Source organism: Cajanus cajan, chromosome 2, assembly GCF_000230855.2.
Source record: "Cajanus cajan strain Asha chromosome 2, NIPB_CcT2T_4, whole genome shotgun sequence".
Taxonomy (NCBI): domain Eukaryota; kingdom Viridiplantae; phylum Streptophyta; class Magnoliopsida; order Fabales; family Fabaceae; genus Cajanus; species Cajanus cajan.
The window spans coordinates 48,952,524-48,978,195 of record NC_138518.1 but is presented as its reverse complement, the minus strand read 5'-3'; the positions used below and the strand labels follow the sequence as shown (position 1 = coordinate 48,978,195).

At 33.3% G+C, this 25,672-nt stretch overlaps 2 protein-coding genes across 4 annotated transcripts; both read right to left on the bottom strand.

Moving 5' to 3' along the window:
- Nucleotides 1–7,931: 7,931 nt before the first annotated feature.
- On the bottom strand, nucleotides 7,932–25,268 carry LOC145954321 (uncharacterized). Of its 3 annotated transcripts, XM_083068342.1 has the most exons (7): nucleotides 25,035–25,268; nucleotides 23,946–24,061; nucleotides 18,939–23,215; nucleotides 13,932–18,208; nucleotides 11,839–13,201; nucleotides 9,917–11,221; nucleotides 7,932–9,795 (listed from the first exon to the last, which is right to left on the bottom strand). In XM_083068342.1, exons 5-6 carry the CDS (start codon nucleotides 11,896–11,898, stop codon nucleotides 10,244–10,246), a joined length of 1,038 nt encoding a protein of 345 aa, XP_082924468.1. In that variant the 5' UTR covers nucleotides 11,899–13,201; nucleotides 13,932–18,208; nucleotides 18,939–23,215; nucleotides 23,946–24,061; nucleotides 25,035–25,268; the 3' UTR covers nucleotides 7,932–9,795; nucleotides 9,917–10,243. The 3 variants fall into 3 exon arrangements, with proteins under 3 accessions (XP_082924468.1, XP_082924469.1, XP_082924467.1); XM_083068343.1 differs by lacking the exon at nucleotides 23,946–24,061; XM_083068341.1 differs by lacking the exon at nucleotides 25,035–25,268 and having other exon boundaries at nucleotides 23,946–24,877.
- On the bottom strand, nucleotides 9,034–10,153 carry LOC145954991 (disease resistance protein RPS2-like). The gene is made up of 2 exons (XM_083069686.1): nucleotides 9,917–10,153; nucleotides 9,034–9,795 (listed from the first exon to the last, which is right to left on the bottom strand). The coding sequence occupies exons 1-2, from the start codon at nucleotides 10,151–10,153 to the stop codon at nucleotides 9,034–9,036; spliced, it is 999 nt and encodes a 332-aa protein (XP_082925812.1).
- Nucleotides 25,269–25,672: the final 404 nt, after the last annotated feature.

The following is a 25,672-nucleotide window of genomic DNA, read 5'->3' as shown; positions in this document are numbered from 1 at the left end:
TAAAGCTTGTTCAAGAGGTATTTCATTCAATCTTCTTCTCTTCTTTTTATTCCTCATCTTTATCTTTTTTTTTTGTTATAATAAACGTCATAATGCATATATTTTAGGGTAATCGCTTAATTTATATTTTAAGTATGTAAATAAACATTATTAAAGGGGATTTAATATTTAATCTATTAATTCTTATTACGTTATCTTCATCACAGGGTACCGATTTAGGGTGTTGTAGGGGTGCTTAATACCTTCCCTACACGTAATCGACCCCCGAACCTAATTCTAGTTATCAAGGCCATTATTGGATCTTTAAAAACCTTTTCTTTTTCCAATATTTGGAGTAAAATATTGGTGGCGACTCCATGAACTTATTTTCAAAACTATTAATTAAGGATTAGTTTGATGTCCGGGCATTCCTTAATTAATAAGACTTTTAAAAGGATGTCTAAATCATAAGTCGCAAGATCGGAAATTTTCGGGTTGCGACAGATGGCGACTCCACTGGGGAAGTTTTAAGAGGGTCAGGCCCAATAAATGATGAAGTTAGTAAAATAGGAATAATAATTTAAATATTTTTTCCCCTTTACTTTGTTTTTTATTTGTTTTGCTTGCATATCTGTTTGCTTGTTTAAATTCTGCATCTATTTGAATTAAATTGTACACAATCCTTTGTACACAACAGTTCCCCCTACACCCGGGAGCATGAGGGTATTAAACATAGGGAGTGGTTGACGTACGACCGGCCCAAGTTTGGCCTTGGAGCCTGCGAGCCTTGTCGGAAATCACACTCAAGGTGATAACCGGTTACTCTAGCCCGAAATACTGCGACAGACCTTAGAGTTTGCCAGGTGACGGCGACAGAGATACTGGGTCCCTATAATGGGGGCACCTTGGGAGCCTTGAGAACCAGTGAGATTAGAACCGTCCTATACAATGCACTTTTCTTACAACGACCACAGACCAAGGATTTGATACGATCATTCGTGGGTGTATATTGATTGAGCATGTGTGTGTGCATTTGTTTGTATTATTCCTTCTAATAAGAGTGGATTGGAATTTTAAAATAAGCAAACAGATAATAAAAAATAAAATAATAATAATAATAATAAAATTTTATACCCCTTTGTACGCTCTTAGGTCATCATTCCATTAACATCATATAGATAGTTTTTTTTTTTTAAATGAATAAAAGAAATCTCATCTTTACCATCCATCATTTCTCTTTAGATAATAAAAACATGATAAAGATTAGGCAAAAAAAAATGACATGCATTCTAGATTAGCTCATTAATTTCATTCATTTTATTTTATTAATATATTTTATTATATTAAATTTAATAAGGTAATTAAAATATATTTAATAATATATATCTTATAAAAATAATTAATATTTTATATAAAAAAGAAAATGAAGAAAATTTTAGTGGGGGCAACTGCCCCCACTACTATGAACGTAAATCCGTCATTGGCCTTCGGGTATAAAGGAAACTATTGTGTTCAATGGTTGTGCATAGTTAGTTTTTTTTCCAATCAAGTGCGAAAATTAAAGCATTCATGCAATTATTAAAGCCTCTTTAAAACATGTTGTAAACAAACAATGTAAAGGGGTAAAAATTTGAATATGCTTTATTTTACTAAATTTGTCATTGAATGGGTCTTACCCTTTTTTAGCTTTCCTAGTGGAGTCACCATCTGTTGGAACCCAAAAAATCCTTACCTTGCCAACAAATGGTTTGGACGTCCGATTTGAAAAGCTCATCAGCTTTGGATTGCCTAAAGATCGGACTAATCCTTCATCTGACGATTTTGAAGAGAGTTTGAAGGAGTCACCACTAATATTTTACACAAACCATCGAAAAAAAATGTTTTCAAATAATTCAACTTTGGCCTTCAAAGCCAGAGTTGGATTCAGGGGTTGGTTACATACAGGGAAGGTATTAGGCACCCTACAACGTCTAAATTTAGTACCCTATGACAAATTTAGAATAATAAATGTGTAATTAAATTTCTACCCCTTTTATTTTATTAAACATACGATAAATTATCTCTACGTTATCCTAATCTACAACATATGCACCACTTTCATTATCTACATGGTGCCTATTCTATGCATACAAGAAAAATCGATAAACAAAGCAATAAATAAATAAAAAAGAAGAATTGGGAACCTCCTAAGCAAGCTTTTTATTACTCTTCTTGTAAATCAACATAAGTCGCCTTTTGGCAGTCTCTTTACTCTACAAGAATCTCACTATCACTCAAAATTCTCAAGGAGGGAGAAGGAATCAAGTGTGTGGAAGTACTAGCCCTTGGTAGGCTTTATGGGCATCTAGGGAAGGGGAACGACTGTTCCCAACACTAGAACAATCATTCCGCTCCTCAATTTTACACATGATTAGGTCAATTGGAACGGTCGTGCAGAGCCATGTGTGTTACAAAGAGGGAATGGTTGTTCCACTTCTAGGAATGGCCATTCTAGACCTAGAATTAGCATTTTTCCTCTTGTTTTTTTTTGTAGAAATTCCTCTTAGACTTCCCGTGCTCCGTCTTAGCCCGCTTTCGTACCCTCCTTGGATCTTAGGGGTTTCTTTTCTCTTTTCAGAAGTCTCCCAATTCTTGCAAAAAAAAAGGTCGGATAAAAGCCATTGTCTACACACACACATACACTTAAATTTTTGTGTAAAATTGTTTTGTGAGACAAGTATAAAGGGGTTTAGTAATTTTTACTTGAAAATGCTTGGTTATTAAGCGGCTCTTAGTAGCTCACCTCCCTTGATAGTTCACTTTGTATACATAGACCTCCAAGTACTAAGTCTAGCACTAAAAAGGAAAACTTTTTGTGAAAATCTTTATCACTCTATTTTTGCCTTTTATTAGAAAAATTGTGAAAATCTTTTTCTACAAAAATGAATTATCATTCAAGGAATAATAGTGTGCATGGTTATAATTCCCAAAGTCATAGGAGTAGTACTAGAGAAGAACTTAGGAAATTAAAAGAATATATTAGAAAAGGGAAGAGGAAAATATATAAAAAAAAGGAAAATAGAAAAAGAGAGGAAGAAAATAAAAAAAAATAAAAAAAAAGATGAAGAACTTAGAAGGGGTAGTGAGGAGTTGAAAGAGATGTTGGCTAAACTTATGGTTAACCATGGAAACGGTGAAACTAAAAAGCCTAAGGGCTTTAATGAAAGTAGGCCTTCCAAACTTAGACACCATGATGGTGAAAGACCTTCTAAGCCTTCTAGAGGAAAACATGTAGAAGGAACTTCTAGGCCTAAAAGCCAACACACACACACACCTATATCACTTCCAATAAAGGGATTTATGGTAGTCATCACTATGATGATTATCAAGGACCCCAAGGCAACAAAAGCCTAGGCATGAACATAGAGAACCTAAAGTTGACCTTTCCCACTTCTATGGTAGAGACAACATAGAAGAATATCTAGATTGGGAGGTAAAGGTGGAACAACTCTTCACTTGCCACAAAGTGAATGAAGAGAAAAAGGTTCACATGGCTACCTTGAGCTTTCAAGGGAAAATCGTGTATTAGTGGACCTCCTAAGAAAAAGAGAAAATATTTAGAGATGACCCTCCAATTCAATATTGGAATGAGATAAGGAGCACCTTAAGGAGAAGGCATATACCTTCATACTATGCTAAGGAGTTAATGAACAAGCTCCAAAGACTCCAACAAAGAAGCCTTAGTGTAGAAGAATATAGACAAACCATGAAGCTCTATATGATGAGGGTAGGTATTAAGGAGGATAAAAAACCACCATTGCTAGGTTCCAAAGTGGACTTAATCTTGAGATTAGAGATAGGGTTGAACTTTTACACTATAAAGATTTAAGTGAACTAGTCCAACTTTGCATTAGGGTAGAGCAACGAATCAAAAGGAAAACTTCTCATAAGAAGGAATCCTCTACCTTTTTACACCCTAATAACCTAAATGAAAAAGAGTAATATTCCAAGAATTACACTAAAAGAGAACCATCCATAGAAAAAGAAAAGAAACAAAAGAGACATAAATTTTGGAGAAGAGTAAGGAAGAAAGTGTCTCTTCCAAAGGGTTTGTGAAGAAAGATAGTAGTTTTACTAATTTTACCTTTTTAGGTTTTAATTTCCACCATAAACTACACAGTAGTGAGGATCCTATCCTTATTCTTAGAGAGTCTATCCTTCCTAGTCTAGAGACAGTTTTTAGGACTATATAAGGAATTCCTCACACAGTGCACTTTCCACAGATATTATATGAATATGTCATCTTTAATGATTTGCCTCATGTTTTTCTTGTAGGTGATGTTGTTGATGTGGAACAACCACTTGATTTGAGGGAAAATTCTTTTGAAGAGGTAGGGGATGATGGAAACCTACTTCCTAATGATCCATTTGGAAGGAAAAGAACCAAAAAGGATGAAGGATGATAAAGATGGTCTGAAGAATTGTAGGGCATTTACCCTTATTTTGTAGGGTACCCTACATTTGGAAGTGTATCCTACCTTAAGGACTCCTATTGTTGTTTTACATTTTTAGTAGTGATTGTATAGGATATTTTTGACCATGTATTTTGGGTCAAGTAGTATAGGAATGTTTGTCCTTTTATTCTTCTTTAAGGGTGTTATTAGTAGTTTAGGGGAGGTGTAATTAGCCTAGGCCATAGACTTATTTGGGCTTGGATGACCCAAACATTTTTCTAGCTGATTAAGATTGGACATCCACGTGCCTAAGCAAGTGGTTTGGATGCCCATGCTTAATGAACAATGTAACACCCTAGTTTCCATACATTTTATGATGGGTAATTTAGTAATTTTCATAAAATTTATTAAGGGTGATTTAGTAGCCCAGAATGGGCCGTTCCCAAACTGGAACGAGGCGTTCCAAATCACCAAAAATGCCTAAAATCCTAGTTGAGAACGGGACGTTCCAAACATGGCCATTATGAGTTAAAACCCAACTCCAGGACAGGCCTTTCTGGTTTAAGAACGGGCCATTTTAAACGCGAATTTAACACATGATGAATGAATCCAGAACGGGCCATTCTGGATTCGAAATGAGTCATTCTGGCCACTCCTAATGTCTATAAATAACACACTCTGACACTCCCAAAAGGACATTTTTCACTTCTGACTTCTCTTCTTCTACACTCTCTGAAGACTAAGGGGAACCCAGAGGAGGAGACCAACCAGATCTTGCTTTAGTTTCAGTTACTGCTTATCGAGGTACAAGAGAAAAAAGGATTATTTGTATGCAAAATTACATGAGGGAATTGGGTAGAGGAGGAATTCCATAGGATTAGGGATAAATTTATAATTATTTCTGTTTGAGAAATCGATGATTCCATTTGATTTTGCATGTATTGAGGATTAGGAATATGTAAATAATTTGTAAAAATGATGATCTGGGAGAGAGAATGAAATTGTAGAAAAGTGCCTCTAAGTTAGGTTTTGGAAAAATTAGAGGTTTTACTATTTGAGTTAAGATCTTATTAAATTGGTGATTCAATCGAGTTTTATATTGACTTATAAATATTGTTGTTATATTATTTGGTAAAATTGATGATCTAGATGATAATTAGATTCCTTGGGATGTGCTCATGTTATGGCTTAATTGTTCAATTAATTATGATGTGAGTATGTTGGCATGAAATGAGATGTTGTGTTGAATGTGAATGAAATGTGATTGTGGTTCCTCATACTTATGTCAGCATGGTACGACCTTGGGCAAGAGATGCTACAGGTGTGGCGTGAGCATGGCATAGTGTGGGATGTGAGGCAATTAACACTTATGTCAGGGGTGGCACGACCTTGGGCAAGAGATGCTACAGGGGTGGCGTGACCTTGGCATAGTGTTAATTCCAATATTTGTGATGATTATGATTGAAATGTGATTGTGGTTCCTCACACTTATGTCAAGGGTGGCACGACCTTGGGCAAGAGATGCTACAAGGGTGGCGTGACCTTGGCATAGTGTTAATTGCAAGATTTATGTATGGCAATTAGTATTTATGTTGGCATGGCACGACCTTGGGTACGAGATGCTACAGGGGTGGCGTGAGCTTAACATAGTACATATTATATGATGTGATGGATTGGTGTGATTGTGAATTGTGATATGAAAATATTGCATGATTGATAGAATTAGGACATATAGACATGGTTGTGAATATTTCATTAAGTAATGAGTTATGATGAAATTATGTTGTGGAATTTCCTTGTGTGCTTTACATATAGATGTTTTCTTTTCTCACCGTACAATTTGTGGATGTTTTAGGTGAGGAAGATTCGACTTTGAGTGGCATTTAGAATGCCAACAGTTGAATTGTGGGTGTGCTATGATATTATGACATCGGGGCAAAGGATTTATAGGACATGGATTTTTATATGCAGTAGGAGTTGTACTTATTATTTTAAAAACAATTTGTAAGCTCTTATGTTTTATTTTCCAATTTTTATTTTCAATTGTTTTGGATATTGAAGAACATTTATGAAGGTTTTTATGTGAACCCTTTTACCAATGTTGAAAATTTTATTTCCTTAGTTTATTTACATTATTACAATATATGTGTTGGGGTAGTAAGGGTGTCACAAACAAGCCATCCTAAGCTTGTTAAATAAGTCACATGACCTTGATAGTGACATCTCAATAAACTAGTCAAAGTGATCATTAGTCTAGTAGTTGTAATAATTAGGCTAGGTAGTTGGAGTTAACTTAAGCTAATCTATGTTATTCTTAAACTAGAATTAACTTAACTTGCTTCATAAGCTTCTAGACAACTAACTAGACTTGTAGAAAGTTAACTAGGATTGGTTAGCTTAAGTACAAGATAGCAAAACATGGTTACACTTGATATGGTAAGTCTAGCTTGCACCATGACGAACCAAATTCCTATATAAGATTTCTTTGTATTGGTTGAACTTCAACTTTGAGTATTAATGAATTAGATGCATTTTTCCTTATGAATTAGATGCACCGTGGTTACATTTGTTTCTCTCCTTGAAACTTATTTCATTTCTCTTATCCTCTCTTGAGTGTGGCAAGATTTGGAGGGACTTATGACTCCATGAGTGTGGCATCTCCAAGGGGGCTCTTTACCTTTCCATGTGTGTTTGAAGATGGCTTCTAACACCTTTGAAGCCATTGTACAAAGCTAGCTAGGAGGAGACCAAGAAGGAAAAGATTTGTTCAAGGAACTTGGAGGGGAACTACATCAATCTAGTCTCTCCAAAGGGCTTTCCATCAGTAGGACTACAACCTCACAATTCAAAATAATTATTGGATCCATTATCCATTCATCAACAACATTCACCCCTACCAATTGACTTTTATAAAAATTAATCTTTAAACCAAAAATCAATTATGTATGTATCTTAAACATTTAAAAACTTATTTTACCCTAAAAATATTTATGTATGTATGAATTACATTGTTTTTATAGTCACGTATGAACTATATTTTTTTATGCACAAAGTACGAATAACATTACATCTAAAAGCTAATGCAATGTATATGTTTATAATTGAATAATGACTTTGAAGCCTTTTCTCTGATCTTTTCTATTTAATATGTAGTCTTCATATTCTTCCTTGTAGTTTCATTCCTGATATTGAAAAAAAATTGAAAGGTAAACCAAATTTATCAAGTTAATAAACCAATAATTTGCCTCATAATTTTACTTGTTGAATTGAGGCCCAATAGAGACCCACTAGAAGAATTTTACCTTTGGCATCAAGAGGTCTCCTTGAGTACGTATACTTATCAAAATAAGATTTTAATGGTCACAATGGGTGTTGAAATCGCGTCTTGAGGAACATAAACTCAGACTGGATTCTAAACCATTTTTATCAAAATAATTGATAGCTTTAAAACAAGGTTTGAAAGGGCCTTACATTAAAAAAAAAATACAAAATCCTAAAGAATTAGTAGTTTTTAAAAGAAAATTGAAATAATTTAATATAATCATAAGATAATTGTTGTCATCTAACAATTTAAATTGAGAATAATATATATGTTGCATGGGAGATATCTTTTAGAAAACAAATGATATATATCATGTATATAAAAACAAGTTGTAAAAGTAACACTATTATGTTACAAGTTTTTAAATTTTGGCATATAATATTAAAATTTACATACCTGGATTGTTGTACATAAATGATATGGTCTTGTTCAAATTTCCACGCCAAAGTTTCTTAGCAAATGTTATATACACTGATTTCAACAATGGTGTATTAACATTCACCCTTACCAATTGACTTTTATGATCATTTACTTTTAAACCAAAAATCAATTATGTATGTATCTAAACATGTAAAAGCTTATTTTATCCTAAAAATATTTATGTATGTATGAATTACATTGTTTTTATAGACAAGTATGAATTATAATTTTTTATACACAAAGTACGAATAATATTACAGCTAAAAGGCTAATGCAATGTATATATTTATACTTGATTAATGTGACTTTGAAGCCTTTCCTCAGATCTCTTCTATTTAGTATGTAATCTTCGTATTCTTCCTTGTAATGTCATTCCTGATATTGAAAAAAATTAAAAGATAAACCAAATTTATCAAGTTAATAAACCAATAATGTAACTTATAATTTTACTTGCTGAACTGAATGCCACTAAAGACACACTAGAAAAGTTTTGTCTTTGATGTCAAGGGGTCTTCTTGAGTAGCAATACTCATCAAAATAAGATTTTAATGGTCACATTATGAGGAACATAAACTCATATTGGACCCTGAACCATTTTTATCAAAATTAATAACTTTAAAACAAGGTTTGAAAGGACCTTGTAAAATAAAAAAGTACAAAATCCTAAAAAATTATTAGCAGTTTTTTTTTAAAATAAAAGATATTTTAATATAATCAAAAGGTAATTGTTGTCATCTAACAATTTAAATTAATAATATATCTTGTACAAGAGATATCTTTTAGGAAAAAAATGATATGTATCATGTATATATAAAACAAGTTGTAAAAGTAACACTAATATGTTACAAGTTTTTAATTTTTGGCATATAACATTAAAATTTACACACCTGGATTGTTGTGCATATATGATATGGTCTTGTTCAAATTTCCAAGCCAAAGTTTCTTAGCAAATGTTATATACACTGATTTCAACAATGGCGTATTAATATAATCTCTCAAAAATGTTTTCATACTTGGAATATTGTTCACCCTCACTGTTTGTAAGTTAGGCCAATTAAAACATCCTCCTTCCCGACAAAAGTTGACAAGCTTTGGAAGATCCTTGAGAACAAGACATTTCATTTTAGGGAAAATGGTAGCCACCTTTTCACCTTTATCACTAGATATTACATCTTCTACTTTCTCACAGTTACACAATCTGAGTATTTTGAGTTTTTTAAGATTTTTGGCCTGAGAAAGTGAGAATAAGCTTTTGAGGCAATGGCAATGAATAATGAAAAGTGAAACCAAATTAAGGAAAAATGGAACTTGAGGTTCCTTGTTCCAGAAACATGTCAAATTACTTAGGTTACTCATTGCTAACACCTTTAGTTCAGGAAGCATTTCTTGGTTATCATAATTTGGTTTGTCACCTTCAAGGATAAATACCTCGGCCAATAATTCACATTTTTCCAAAGTCAATTTTTTTAGCTTGTTGAATCTTACTATCATGGCGGGGGAGAAGACACTCAATAACTTTTTGTTGTTTCTCAAAGTAAGATTTTCCAACTCACAAAATGATTCAGAAGGACAATTGTAGTGCCAAAGCTCCTCAACCGGTTGATTCATTAAATAAAGTACCTTCAATTTGTCCAATGACAACTACAAAGAACAAAAAATAATTTTCAATGATTTGGAACAAAGATGAAAAAAAAAGCTATGTATACATACACACTCCCAATAATGAATATTATTTCTAAAATGTTAAAGTGAAGAAACTTACTGAATTTGGAAAGAAATAGTTTGAATTATCTAATTCTGGATGATCTTTCTCCTCATTAGACTCTTCAACAAAAGTCTTCAAACTAGGACAATTTTCTATTTTTAGTGTTTCTAAGGATGGAAATTCAGCTACAATAAGAAAGGCAATGGAGAGATTTAATAGATTTACAAGGGAAACATCCTTCAATCGAGTAAAGGTGGTTTTACCTCTCTTTCCTTCTTCTTCATGGATGATCATAATTTTACGCAAGGTTGTGCAATTGGTAATTTCCATATTTTTTAGCACTTGAGATATGGGCAACCATTTAAGAGACTCACAATTCTTCACTTATAGGATTTTCAAGTTTTGATAGAGCTTGACAATTTCTTCGTTGATGATTTGAATTAAATTAGGTAGATCATTCAAGATCAATTCATCTAACTGTTGTAGGAGCTCAGTTGAATGAGATATTATTCCATCAATGTTGAATAACATTTTCAATTCCATACAATCACTCACAATGAGTTTCTTCAATTTTCCTAACTCTTGTAAAGTCTTAGATGACACAACAACAACCAACTTGTCACAACTACGTAATGTGAGTTCATTTAGCTCAAAGAAAGACTTCCCATCAATAATTGTGGAGGATGCATTTGCGGTTGCAAACCCATTTGTGAATGATGTCAATTGAGGACATTTTTCTATTGTCAAGGTTTTTAGACTTGGAAATTCTACTCCATAAATGTAGAACCATTCCAATCTTGAGAGAGACTTCAACTCTACCTTAGTTAGTGATGGGAACTTTGCTGGTGGTATCTTATTTTTATCAAAAGAATAAACTAAATTGGTTATCTTCTCACATGCCTTTAACTTTAATTCATTTAGTTGGTGGAGCTTCTCTATGTCATCATAATTGAATAGAATTATTAGAGAGGGGCAACTTTTGATGTGTATCAATTGGAGATTTTCGAGGCCAAAAATTCCTTTTGGATTCCAATGCCATACGGTTTCTAGATTATATAGTTCTATTAATTTTAATTCCCTCATCTGTGTGAAATATATAGCATGTTGATCTTCATCAGGGAAAAAATCATCAGGAACGTAAAACAAACTTTTCATTGTTTTGCATTGTTGAATGTTGATAACTTCAAGTTTATCTGACCTCTTCATCAAAACATCAAGAAAGCTACTCAGCTTTTCATCGACATTTTTTTCCTGGAATTGTAACAAGTTGGTGAAATGCGATGGACAAAGATTATCCAATATCTTGCCTAATTCCTCATTGTCACCAATTTCATACTCAGTAGTTGTTGATAATTCATCATCCTGTAAATTTTTCTACTCTTGTTACCATTTTGTGAAACTAGAGTGGCAATTATTCAAACATAGAGTAAAAGACTCACTAAATATATCCAATACCTTGAAAGAAAGGTAACCTATTTTTCAAAATTAAGCCTCCCAAATTTTAATTTAAATGCACATTTTTTTATCAAATATTCTTTATGTACATATTTGAAATTTATATTTAGTTTAAGATTAAAAAATTCAAGAACTAAATTTAGGAAAATTTGAAGAATTTTTTGAAAGTTGTAAAATAGGATTTAATTTGACAAATAATTTTTTTGATATTTTTCAATTTTGGTTGAAATTTAATATTTTGGTTAACGAGTTTTGAGCAGAGAAAGATTTAAAACAATTTAATATTATTAAACTTTTATAATGTATTTAAGTAGGAAATGAGAATTTAAAGACTCATAATAGAACAATATTTATAAAAGGATCAAATGTCACTCGGTCTAAAAAATAAATGGACTTAATTAATTAAAAAAGTTTAGATTTGAAAATCGTAGTTAATAACAATTAAAGAAGGCAAAAGCATAACCATAAACAAGCTTAATGTTTTTAGTCTATTATGGCAAATAGTATTTTGATAGAGAACTAACCCATGATTCAAAAAAATTGGTAACTTGTGTATCAATATTATGTTGCACTTGATTTTCCATGAGGAATGATTTTAATCGTGACTCTTTTATCCTTCCGAATCCAAACTTCTTTAAGTTAGGGCAATGGTTCAAAATAAGATTCTCCAAGTATGGTCATTCAACAATATCTCCTGAGGAAAAACTCCTTAGATTGGGCAAGTCTTCACAATGCACTGTATTTGTTTCCGGAAATTCCATTCTTATTGTGGCATCTTTGACTTTTTTAAGATAATAATATCTTTTCTGTATAATCCAAGGCAATTCTTCATGATAAGCCAATTTTTCTTAAGGTTGTTAGGATGTAAACAAATAATAAGAATTCATTGGGGACGTAAAGTTTATACTGTCATATAAATTTAATGTCGTCAACTTACAATATAATAAATTAAAAGAATACTAACACCGATGAAAAACATAAAAGTTGGTGGGTCTTTCATTCTATATAATGACCCTCTTTCTTAAGTTTTTGGTTTTCAATAAAATATATTCAATGAGAAATGATATTAAGAAGAGTATGTTAGAGGATGTATTGTTAACACTGTTCATAAACTTAATATTCTCAAACAATTAATCTATTATTTATATTTTATTTTAAAATTATTAAATTAAAAATATTTACTAAAATAAAAATCTCTCTCTCTGAAACATACTCTGAATTTACGCTAGATTTAAGAATCATTAATTTGGTGACTATAATAAAACATTGTCATTTGATTTGTTTACTAACATGTAAAGTAAAATAAGTTGTATTGCAATAGTAGGAAAAAGAAAATGAGTAGTGATAGTATGAAGAAAAAGTGATAAATATTTGTCACCCATATGTAATGCGCCTTCCACGAGAAGAAGACAAAAGTGTCAGTGAGCATTTCGAAACTATCATCCTTGAGTCTTCGGAATTTCATATCCATAGCCTTAAGCATTATATATGAATGAATACAGTTTGTCGTTGGTATGTGGTTTTATGGAAGAAACTCCTCTTTATGTGCTTTCATATATCAAACCTCAACTCAACTGTTTTTATTACAAGGACTCAAATTAGAGACAGAAAATGTGACACCCTCTACCCCGCATATCATAAATCAATAAATTTAAATAATATAACTTTAATAATCAAACATGTTTACAGAGTATCACATTTTTAACAAACATAATCAGCGGAAATTACAAAGAAATAAATCTCAAAGTTTTCAAAGTAATTTAAAATAACATTAACGACCTAATCTAATCTTATCTATACCCCGATGTCACATGTCCTATCAGAGCATAGCCCATAAAGAAGCCTAAGCTTCACCACCAACATCCTCAGCCTCATGCTGATAATCACCTGTATAACGGTTAAAGAAAAACAACACAAAGAAAAAGGGAGTGAGAAAACATCTCACTCGGCTCACAGTGTAGGAATATATACTAGATAGCCAAACACAAACAATACATACGTAAAATAACAATATCTCATATTTGCACATATATCATGCAATGGTTTTCTTGACTAGACTCACAAATGCATGCATGTGGCGCCATACGGAAGATTCTCATATCATCGTGGGTGACCCTAAGGTACACCTGGTTATCATATCGTGGGTGACCCAAAGGTACACCTGATTATCATATCGTGGGTGACCCAAAGGTACACCTGGTTATCATATCGTGGGTGACCCAAAGGTACACCTGGTTATCATATCGTGGGTGACCCAAAGGTACACCTTGTTAGTCGTGGGTATGCGGCCTCAGCGGCACACCTGGAGTATTGTATGCATATGATGCATGTCAAACAAGACTCTATACATTCTCATATTACTTTATCACTTTCCATGGTCATTTCATATCTCATTAACATATTATCACATTTCATATCTTCACATTCACATTATCACATCATATTCACAACTTTCACAATCATAGTCTCAACATAGTTTCTATTCATACACGTATATTAACCAAGCAATTAGAACATACAAACAATATGACATACAACAAACACAGGATTGGGGGCCAATCCCACTACCCAGCATACAATCCCACACCCAGAGCGAGATTTCTCACTCCCCCCTTACCTGGATAAGCAGAAACTGAGACTATAGCACAGCTGCCTCCCCAAGGCTTCTTCCGTCTAAAACAGGGACCGGAGCTAAAACTAGGATAGAACCTCCTCCTCTAGACTTTCCTTGGTCTTCAAAGAGAAGAAGAGGAGAAGAAGAGAGTATAAGAGAAGAGAGAATGAGAATGAGAAGTGTTTCTTTGGATGGTTTGCAATGGAGAAGTGAAGGCCTATTTATAGCCTCCAAAACACATTAAAAAAATGTAAAATAATGGAGAAAAAGATAGACAAAACTAAGTGGAATGAATTAGTGGAATGAATTATAGAAGTTGGTGGGATGAATTAATGGAGTTGGTGTGAATTAATGGAGTTGGTGCCATGTTCTTTTCCTCACCGACTTTAGCTACTGATTTGGACCTTATAGACAGCCGAATCTGAAAATATTTCCTTCATGAAAATTGTAGTATTTTCTCTTATCTTTCCATAGCCACCAAGTGTGTATCATTTGAACAACCACCGACCAAGTTATACCCCAAAAACCGAGGCTTGCCAATCAGTCCAGCGAGAAACAATTGTATCAATCAAATTCCAATTTTGACCTCCTAAACGACCGATTTTGCAAATGGCTATTTCTGTAAAAGTTGTGCGTTTTTCTCTTAGATTTCCATTGACACCAATTTTGCATCATTTGGACCATCACAGCCCAAGTTATGCCCTAAACACCGAGGCTTGCCAATCAGCCCAGCGAAAAACGGTTTTAACAAAGAAAATCACAACTATCTAATTAAGCCCAATAATACACATATCTTTCTAAAGCCTACAATTAAGCATAAATGGAGTGTGAATTAGTTACAATTGAAGTAAAATATAATCACCAAATTATGACTAAATAATAATAATAATAATAATAGTAATAATAACCATTTTGAAAACTGGGATGTTACAATACTTCCCCCCTTTTAAGAAATTCGTCCTCGAATTTTTGAAACGAAGAGGTTTGACTATGACTCGTTCAAGATTCTTCTTAAATTTCCTTGGAAAATCCACAACAGAGTCTAGACATATTATTTCACTTCCAAACAGGAACATCTAAAGGCTACAAAAGTCCTAAAAGGCTTCTGATGTTCTGTCTCATACTTATACCATACTAAATATAAGTACATAATATCCTCTATTCCTCTCTTTACTTAAGGCCACCACGCTTCCGCTGCGCCACTCTGATGCACCTTAGTAGCTCTTAAAACTCCCTTTAAGATCATCTTCCTAAATTCAAGATTACTAGGCTATAGATCCTATCATTGAACCCCAAAATACCATCAACTTCTACTCATAAAGGGCTATTTATACCTCTACCAATCTTCTCCACTTGGTTCACTAAGAAAGAATCTAACTCCTAAGCTTCTCTAATCTCGTCCATTAATTCATTAGTCATTTTCAACATACTAAATTCAATGCTCCTAAGGGTGAGCTCACACATCACGCTTAAGTCGCTAAGTTCTTTAATCAAATACAACCCTTAAATCGTCAAATATGGTAGGTGAAAGATCATCCTACTCAAGGTATCTGCTAGAATAATAGCTTTATTTCTACGACCTTCTCCAAAGATTAAGCACTTAAGCATAGGTTCACTAGATACATATACCAGATTTCTAATTTCACCATTCTAGCTATACCCAAGTCAAATTCTTATCCACCTCCTTATCCTATAACCTCATACCAAATAAATCATCTAATCAATCCTTTCGTTACTCAATTTAAATTTTGTCTTACACTACTAAGAATAACCTTATCAGAAAAACTTAAATCTCTAAGTTGAGCTAAAAGATCTATCTTTCTAATCAGGAAAAAAAAAGGTAAATATAAAGGTCTCATACTCAGAGCATCGGTTACCATAATGGTTTTGGCCACATAACTTAATAATATCAAGATCTTATTCCTTAAGGACTTTTAACTATTTCCTCTGGTCAATAGGTATTTAAAACTCTTATGATCGCTAAATACCTCAATCTTAGAATCATATATGTAGTGTTTTCAAATCTTAGTATACATATTAAAACTGCTAACTCAAAGTCATGGGTAAAGTAATTCCTCTCAAGAATTTTCAATTGCCTAGAATCATAAGCTACTACCTTTCTTCTTGCCACAACACTCTTCCCGAACCTATCTTTAGAAGCATAACTATATACCACAAAAGTCTTGCTAAAATCTAGTAGTATTAACATTAACCAATCTTTCCTTAAGAGTTTGAAAACTACCTTCTCCTTTGTTATCCCACACAAAGGCAACTATTTCTTAGTCAATCCAGTCAAAGGTAATAGTAAGCGACCTAGAGAAGTAGGCGATAAAATGTTTTGGGTACTTAAAAATAAACATAGGTCCAGAAATTCCTGATATGGGTTAGCCTTTCAAACTACTGTTGAATTCATGGGTAGGCAAACGACAACTTAGTGAACTGAAACATCTTAGTAGCTAGAGGAAAAGAAAGCAAAAGAGATTCCTGTAGTAGAGGTGAGTGAAATGAGAGTAGCCTAAACCTCTAACTGCTACCTTAGACATTTACTTAATAAATCTCCTATAAATTATCCTAAGAAAACTCTTAATTTTACTAATTGAATTAGGTATCTCTCACTTAAGCACAACTTCTACCTTAGATAGCTCTATGTTATACCTTCGCAAGAAATTACTCACCTCATACAATCAAAATCATAATCTAGCTAAGTTTATCTTAGATATATCTTCACACTTAACTCTAATATGATGGTATCACATCCTAAGGTCAAAACCTCTCATTAACACACAAATATCCACTAATTGATCCATAAGGTCACATACTTGCATATCAATTCATATTAGAATACCTCCTTCACATATATCATCCCTAAATATGTATGAATTTATCACCATGAACCAATCATATCATTTGAATCAACCTTTCAGTGACCAGACCTCAAAACATCATCAAATCCATTTTTATCCTTGTTATGCCTAAAATCTCAAAAACATCATGATAGCATATATCTACCTGACACACAAAGTTATACTCATCCAAATGATCTCAAACCTATCTCAAACGAAAGCTAAATGAATAAGCTACAACTCTTATGAAGACATAAGATTTCAAAAAGATCACCTTCCTAATTAAAATTTCAAAATCACTTCAAGTATATTCAGCTCTAAACTTCTGATAACCAAAGCCGTGATAACTAAGGTTTTAGACCTCCGTTTTATCTTATTACAGTTCTATTGGAAAGATAATATCAAAAGCCACAACTCTCATGATGACCACAAAATCTAATTCTGTCACTAAGATACTCATACTGACACAACAAAATTTCAACGAAAATAATCCCCATATCATATAGCATTAGTGTACTAACATTTCACAAAATACCTTAACCATTCCAAACTCACTCCTTTCCACCTTAAACTCATATTCAAGCTTTCCATTACAATCTTAGACCAAAACAGCTCACAAAGGACTTAGAAAATAAAATTCACATACTACCTAAACCATAAAAGTTAACATGCACGCACCAATACTCAAGGAACATTCCAATCTCTCATCAAAATATCAAAACTCCAATTCTCAGATACAACCACCTTTGATTCAATTGCTTACTACTATAGATTCCTAAATTCCATTAACCGTAAACTCTTGAAAAATCATCCAAATCTAAGGTCTCAATAATTTCTAGTTGATTATCAAGGCTTTGTCCGTACTATTGGTACATAAGCTCACCATACGAGTGATACTACTCAACCACTACTTCTTACGTAAGCAAAAAGTATCAAACAAATAAGCAATTATGAAAAGATCAATCAAAAATAGCATCATCAAATTATATCATGTCTATCAGACAAATCCTGAGAATACAATGCATACAAATAAATAAATAAGAACATAATTAATCATCACATTAGCACATCAATCATCTCATCACATTATTAATCTACCAAACAAGCATAGTAGACTCATAACTCACGGCCGATTGGATCGGCCTGCTCTGATACCACTAAATGTGACACCCTCTACCCCGCATATCATAAATCAATAAATTTAAATAATATAACTTTAATAATCAAACATGTTTACAGAGTATCACATTTTTAACAAACATAATCAGCGGAAATTACAAAGAAATAAATCTCAAAGTTTTCAAAGTAATTTAAAATAACATTAACGACCTAATCTAATCTTATCTATACCCCGATGTCACATGTCCTATCAGAGCATAGCCCATAAAGAAGCCTAAGCTTCACCACCAACATCCTCAGCCTCATGCTGATAATCACCTGTATAACGGTTAAAGAAAAACAACACAAAGAAAAAGGGAGTGAGAAAACATCTCACTCGGCTCACAGTGTAGGAATATATACTAGATAGCCAAACACAAACAATACATACGTAAAATAACAATATCTCATATTTGCACATATATCATGCAATGGTTTTCTTGACTAGACTCACAAATGCATGCATGTGGCGCCATACGGAAGATTCTCATATCATCGTGGGTGACCCTAAGGTACACCTGGTTATCATATCGTGGGTGACCCAAAGGTACACCTGATTATCATATCGTGGGTGACCCAAAGGTACACCTGGTTATCATATCGTGGGTGACCCAAAGGTACACCTGGTTATCATATCGTGGGTGACCCAAAGGTACACCTTGTTAGTCGTGGGTATGCGGCCTCAGCGGCACACCTGGAGTATTGTATGCATATGATGCATGTCAAACAAGACTCTATACATTCTCATATTACTTTATCACTTTCCATGGTCATTTCATATCTCATTAACATATTATCACATTTCATATCTTCACATTCACATTATCACATCATATTCACAACTTTCACAATCATAGTCTCAACATAGTTTCTATTCATACACGTATATTAACCAAGCAATTAGAACATACAAACAATATGACATACAACAAACACAGGATTGGGGGCCAATCCCACTACCCAGCATACAATCCCACACCCAGAGCGAGATTTCTCACTCCCCCCTTACCTGGATAAGCAGAAACTGAGACTATAGCACAGCTGCCTCCCCAAGGCTTCTTCCGTCTAAAACAGGGACCGGAGCTAAAACTAGGATAGAACCTCCTCCTCTAGACTTTCCTTGGTCTTCAAAGAGAAGAAGAGGAGAAGAAGAGAGTATAAGAGAAGAGAGAATGAGAATGAGAAGTGTTTCTTTGGATGGTTTGCAATGGAGAAGTGAAGGCCTATTTATAGCCTCCAAAACACATTAAAAAAATGTAAAATAATGGAGAAAAAGATAGACAAAACTAAGTGGAATGAATTAGTGGAATGAATTATAGAAGTTGGTGGGATGAATTAATGGAGTTGGTGTGAATTAATGGAGTTGGTGCCATGTTCTTTTCCTCACCGACTTTAGCTACTGATTTGGACCTTATAGACAGCCGAATCTGAAAATATTTCCTTCATGAAAATTGTAGTATTTTCTCTTATCTTTCCATAGCCACCAAGTGTGTATCATTTGAACAACCACCGACCAAGTTATACCCCAAAAACCGAGGCTTGCCAATCAGTCCAGCGAGAAACAATTGTATCAATCAAATTCCAATTTTGACCTCCTAAACGACCGATTTTGCAAATGGCTATTTCTGTAAAAGTTGTGCGTTTTTCTCTTAGATTTCCATTGACACCAATTTTGCATCATTTGGACCATCACAGCCCAAGTTATGCCCTAAACACCGAGGCTTGCCAATCAGCCCAGCGAAAAACGGTTTTAACAAAGAAAATCACAACTATCTAATTAAGCCCAATAATACACATATCTTTCTAAAGCCTACAATTAAGCATAAATGGAGTGTGAATTAGTTACAATTGAAGTAAAATATAATCACCAAATTATGACTAAATAATAATAATAATAATAATAGTAATAATAACCATTTTGAAAACTGGGATGTTACAATACTTCCCCCCTTTTAAGAAATTCGTCCTCGAATTTTTGAAACGAAGAGGTTTGACTATGACTCGTTCAAGATTCTTCTTAAATTTCCTTGGAAAATCCACAACAGAGTCTAGACATATTATTTCACTTCCAAACAGGAACATCTAAAGGCTACAAAAGTCCTAAAAGGCTTCTGATGTTCTGTCTCATACTTATACCATACTAAATATAAGTACATAATATCCTCTATTCCTCTCTTTACTTAAGGCCACCACGCTTCCGCTGCGCCACTCTGATGCACCTTAGTAGCTCTTAAAACTCCCTTTAAGATCATCTTCCTAAATTCAAGATTACTAGGCTATAGATCCTATCATTGAACCCCAAAATACCATCAACTTCTACTCATAAAGGGCTATTTATACCTCTACCAATCTTCTCCACTTGGTTCACTAAGAAAGAATCTAACTCCTAAGCTTCTCTAATCTCGTCCATTAATTCATTAGTCATTTTCAACATACTAAATTCAATGCTCCTAAGGGTGAGCTCACACATCACGCTTAAGTCGCTAAGTTCTTTAATCAAATACAACCCTTAAATCGTCAAATATGGTAGGTGAAAGATCATCCTACTCAAGGTATCTGCTAGAATAATAGCTTTATTTCTACGACCTTCTCCAAAGATTAAGCACTTAAGCATAGGTTCACTAGATACATATACCAGATTTCTAATTTCACCATTCTAGCTATACCCAAGTCAAATTCTTATCCACCTCCTTATCCTATAACCTCATACCAAATAAATCATCTAATCAATCCTTTCGTTACTCAATTTAAATTTTGTCTTACACTACTAAGAATAACCTTATCAGAAAAACTTAAATCTCTAAGTTGAGCTAAAAGATCTATCTTTCTAATCAGGAAAAAAAAAGGTAAATATAAAGGTCTCATACTCAGAGCATCGGTTACCATAATGGTTTTGGCCACATAACTTAATAATATCAAGATCTTATTCCTTAAGGACTTTTAACTATTTCCTCTGGTCAATAGGTATTTAAAACTCTTATGATCGCTAAATACCTCAATCTTAGAATCATATATGTAGTGTTTTCAAATCTTAGTATACATATTAAAACTGCTAACTCAAAGTCATGGGTAAAGTAATTCCTCTCAAGAATTTTCAATTGCCTAGAATCATAAGCTACTACCTTTCTTCTTGCCACAACACTCTTCCCGAACCTATCTTTAGAAGCATAACTATATACCACAAAAGTCTTGCTAAAATCTAGTAGTATTAACATTAACCAATCTTTCCTTAAGAGTTTGAAAACTACCTTCTCCTTTGTTATCCCACACAAAGGCAACTATTTCTTAGTCAATCCAGTCAAAGGTAATAGTAAGCGACCTAGAGAAGTAGGCGATAAAATGTTTTGGGTACTTAAAAATAAACATAGGTCCAGAAATTCCTGATATGGGTTAGCCTTTCAAACTACTGTTGAATTCATGGGTAGGCAAACGACAACTTAGTGAACTGAAACATCTTAGTAGCTAGAGGAAAAGAAAGCAAAAGAGATTCCTGTAGTAGAGGTGAGTGAAATGAGAGTAGCCTAAACCTCTAACTGCTACCTTAGACATTTACTTAATAAATCTCCTATAAATTATCCTAAGAAAACTCTTAATTTTACTAATTGAATTAGGTATCTCTCACTTAAGCACAACTTCTACCTTAGATAGCTCTATGTTATACCTTCGCAAGAAATTACTCACCTCATACAATCAAAATCATAATCTAGCTAAGTTTATCTTAGATATATCTTCACACTTAACTCTAATATGATGGTATCACATCCTAAGGTCAAAACCTCTCATTAACACACAAATATCCACTAATTGATCCATAAGGTCACATACTTGCATATCAATTCATATTAGAATACCTCCTTCACATATATCATCCCTAAATATGTATGAATTTATCACCATGAACCAATCATATCATTTGAATCAACCTTTCAGTGACCAGACCTCAAAACATCATCAAATCCATTTTTATCCTTGTTATGCCTAAAATCTCAAAAACATCATGATAGCATATATCTACCTGACACACAAAGTTATACTCATCCAAATGATCTCAAACCTATCTCAAACGAAAGCTAAATGAATAAGCTACAACTCTTATGAAGACATAAGATTTCAAAAAGATCACCTTCCTAATTAAAATTTCAAAATCACTTCAAGTATATTCAGCTCTAAACTTCTGATAACCAAAGCCGTGATAACTAAGGTTTTAGACCTCCGTTTTATCTTATTACAGTTCTATTGGAAAGATAATATCAAAAGCCACAACTCTCATGATGACCACAAAATCTAATTCTGTCACTAAGATACTCATACTGACACAACAAAATTTCAACGAAAATAATCCCCATATCATATAGCATTAGTGTACTAACATTTCACAAAATACCTTAACCATTCCAAACTCACTCCTTTCCACCTTAAACTCATATTCAAGCTTTCCATTACAATCTTAGACCAAAACAGCTCACAAAGGACTTAGAAAATAAAATTCACATACTACCTAAACCATAAAAGTTAACATGCACGCACCAATACTCAAGGAACATTCCAATCTCTCATCAAAATATCAAAACTCCAATTCTCAGATACAACCACCTTTGATTCAATTGCTTACTACTATAGATTCCTAAATTCCATTAACCGTAAACTCTTGAAAAATCATCCAAATCTAAGGTCTCAATAATTTCTAGTTGATTATCAAGGCTTTGTCCGTACTATTGGTACATAAGCTCACCATACGAGTGATACTACTCAACCACTACTTCTTACGTAAGCAAAAAGTATCAAACAAATAAGCAATTATGAAAAGATCAATCAAAAATAGCATCATCAAATTATATCATGTCTATCAGACAAATCCTGAGAATACAATGCATACAAATAAATAAATAAGAACATAATTAATCATCACATTAGCACATCAATCATCTCATCACATTATTAATCTACCAAACAAGCATAGTAGACTCATAACTCACGGCCGATTGGATCGGCCTGCTCTGATACCACTAAATGTGACACCCTCTACCCCGCATATCATAAATCAATAAATTTAAATAATATAACTTTAATAATCAAACATGTTTACAGAGTATCACATTTTTAACAAACATAATCAGCGGAAATTACAAAGAAATAAATCTCAAAGTTTTCAAAGTAATTTAAAATAACATTAACGACCTAATCTAATCTTATCTATACCCCGATGTCACATGTCCTATCAGAGCATAGCCCATAAAGAAGCCTAAGCTTCACCACCAACATCCTCAGCCTCATGCTGATAATCACCTGTATAACGGTTAAAGAAAAACAACACAAAGAAAAAGGGAGTGAGAAAACATCTCACTCGGCTCACAGTGTAGGAATATATACTAGATAGCCAAACACAAACAATACATACGTAAAATAACAATATCTCATATTTGCACATATATCATGCAATGGTTTTCTTGACTAGACTCACAAATGCATGCATGTGGCGCCATACGGAAGATTCTCATATCATCGTGGGTGACCCTAAGGTACACTTGGTTATCATATCGTGGGTGACCCAAAGGTACACCTGATTATCATATCGTGGGTGACCCAAAGGTACACCTGGTTATCATATCGTGGGTGACCCAAAGGTACACCTGGTTATCATATCGTGGGTGACCCAAAGGTACACCTTGTTAGTCGTGGGTATGCGGCCTCAGCGGCACACCTGGAGTATTGTATGCATATGATGCATGTCAAACAAGACTCTATACATTCTCATATTACTTTATCACTTTCCATGGTCATTTCATATCTCATTAACATATTATCACATTTCATATCTTCACATTCACATTATCACATCATATTCACAACTTTCACAATCATAGTCTCAACATAGTTTCTATTCATACACGTATATTAACCAAGCAATTAGAACATACAAACAATATGACATACAACAAACACAGGATTGGGGGCCAATCCCACTACCCAGCATACAATCCCACACCCAGAGCGAGATTTCTCACTCCCCCCTTACCTGGATAAGCAGAAACTGAGACTATAGCACAGCTGCCTCCCCAAGGCTTCTTCCGTCTAAAACAGGGACCGGAGCTAAAACTAGGATAGAACCTCCTCCTCTAGACTTTCCTTGGTCTTCAAAGAGAAGAAGTGGAGAAGAAGAGAGTATAAGAGAAGAGAGAATGAGAATGAGAAGTGTTTCTTTGGATGGTTTGCAATGGAGAAGTGAAGGCCTATTTATAGCCTCCAAAACACATTAAAAAAATGTAAAATAATGGAGAAAAAGATAGACAAAACTAAGTGGAATGAATTAGTGGAATGAATTATAGAAGTTGGTGGGATGAATTAATGGAGTTGGTGTGAATTAATGGAGTTGGTGCCATGTTCTTTTCCTCACCGACTTTAGCTACTGATTTGGACCTTATAGACAGCCGAATCTGAAAATATTTCCTTCATGAAAATTGTAGTATTTTCTCTTATCTTTCCATAGCCACCAAGTGTGTATCATTTGAACAACCACCGACCAAGTTATACCCCAAAAACCGAGGCTTGCCAATCAGTCCAGCGAGAAACAATTGTATCAATCAAATTCCAATTTTGACCTCCTAAACGACCGATTTTGCAAATGGCTATTTCTGTAAAAGTTGTGCGTTTTTCTCTTAGATTTCCATTGACACCAATTTTGCATCATTTGGACCATCACAGCCCAAGTTATGCCCTAAACACCGAGGCTTGCCAATCAGCCCAGCGAAAAACGGTTTTAACAAAGAAAATCACAACTATCTAATTAAGCCCAATAATACACATATCTTTCTAAAGCCTACAATTAAGCATAAATGGAGTGTGAATTAGTTACAATTGAAGTAAAATATAATCACCAAATTATGACTAAATAATAATAATAATAATAATAGTAATAATAACCATTTTGAAAACTGGGATGTTACAGAAAATGGTATGTTTAATAGAAACTAAATAACTAACTATATATATGCTTTTATGATGTGTATGGATTTGTATATAATTCGAAATGAAAGATTATAGTAGTATGAAAAATATAGATGTAGAAAAGGTTTGATATATTAATATAAATAACTAACTCTGTTACCTGGTTGAGACTGTCTATGAATGGTAGTATGAAATAGACTTTTCTGAGTATTCGAATTGTTGAAGAAATATAATTTCATATCCGTGAAGTGGAAATATTTATAACTTAGAATGAATGGTTCAACTTTTTATTCTGTCAATGGACATCAAGTTTAAGTAATTCCTTTCTTTCATTCTACCAATTTCCAAAACTAATTCCTTACTTAAAACTAATGCCGCCGTCTAGAATAAGAATATCACAATTACTTTTTCACCACGGAATTCATGGTTTTTCATACTTTCTCTTTTTTATTTATTAGAATGGTATTAACTAACGATAATAAAAAATTTAAAACATTTTTATTTATGAATTCAAATAATGTATTTATTATAAAAAAAATCATTTATAGCATTATGGTAATTAATATTAATAAAAAAATTTAAACAACATTTTGTTAAAAAATGTACCTTGACCACTTATTTAAACAACGTGAATCTCTCATGTCACTTGTACCAACCTAAATTAGCATGTTAGTGAAATATCAAAATAAAAAAAATAGAAAAAATATTTTATTAATTTTTATACATTATAAAAAATGTTTTTGTAAATTAAATATTCTTTATGAAACTATCGTATTATACATGAAAAAAGATATAGTA

Excerpts from the sequence above, each read along its gene's own strand:
- LOC145954321 (XM_083068342.1), bottom strand. The coding sequence starts at position 11,898 with ATGGAAAATCAAGTGCAACATAATATTGATACACAAGTTACCAATTTT. Across the intron at positions 11,222-11,838 it reads CCAATTTTTTTGAATCATGG|GATGATGAATTATCAACAAC; the intron begins GTTAGTTCTCTA and ends AAAAATTTACAG.
- LOC145954991 (XM_083069686.1), bottom strand. The coding sequence starts at position 10,153 with ATGATCATCCATGAAGAAGAAGGAAAGAGAGGTAAAACCACCTTTACT. Across the intron at positions 9,796-9,916 it reads ACTATTTCTTTCCAAATTCA|TTGTCATTGGACAAATTGAA; the intron begins GTAAGTTTCTTC and ends TGTTCTTTGTAG.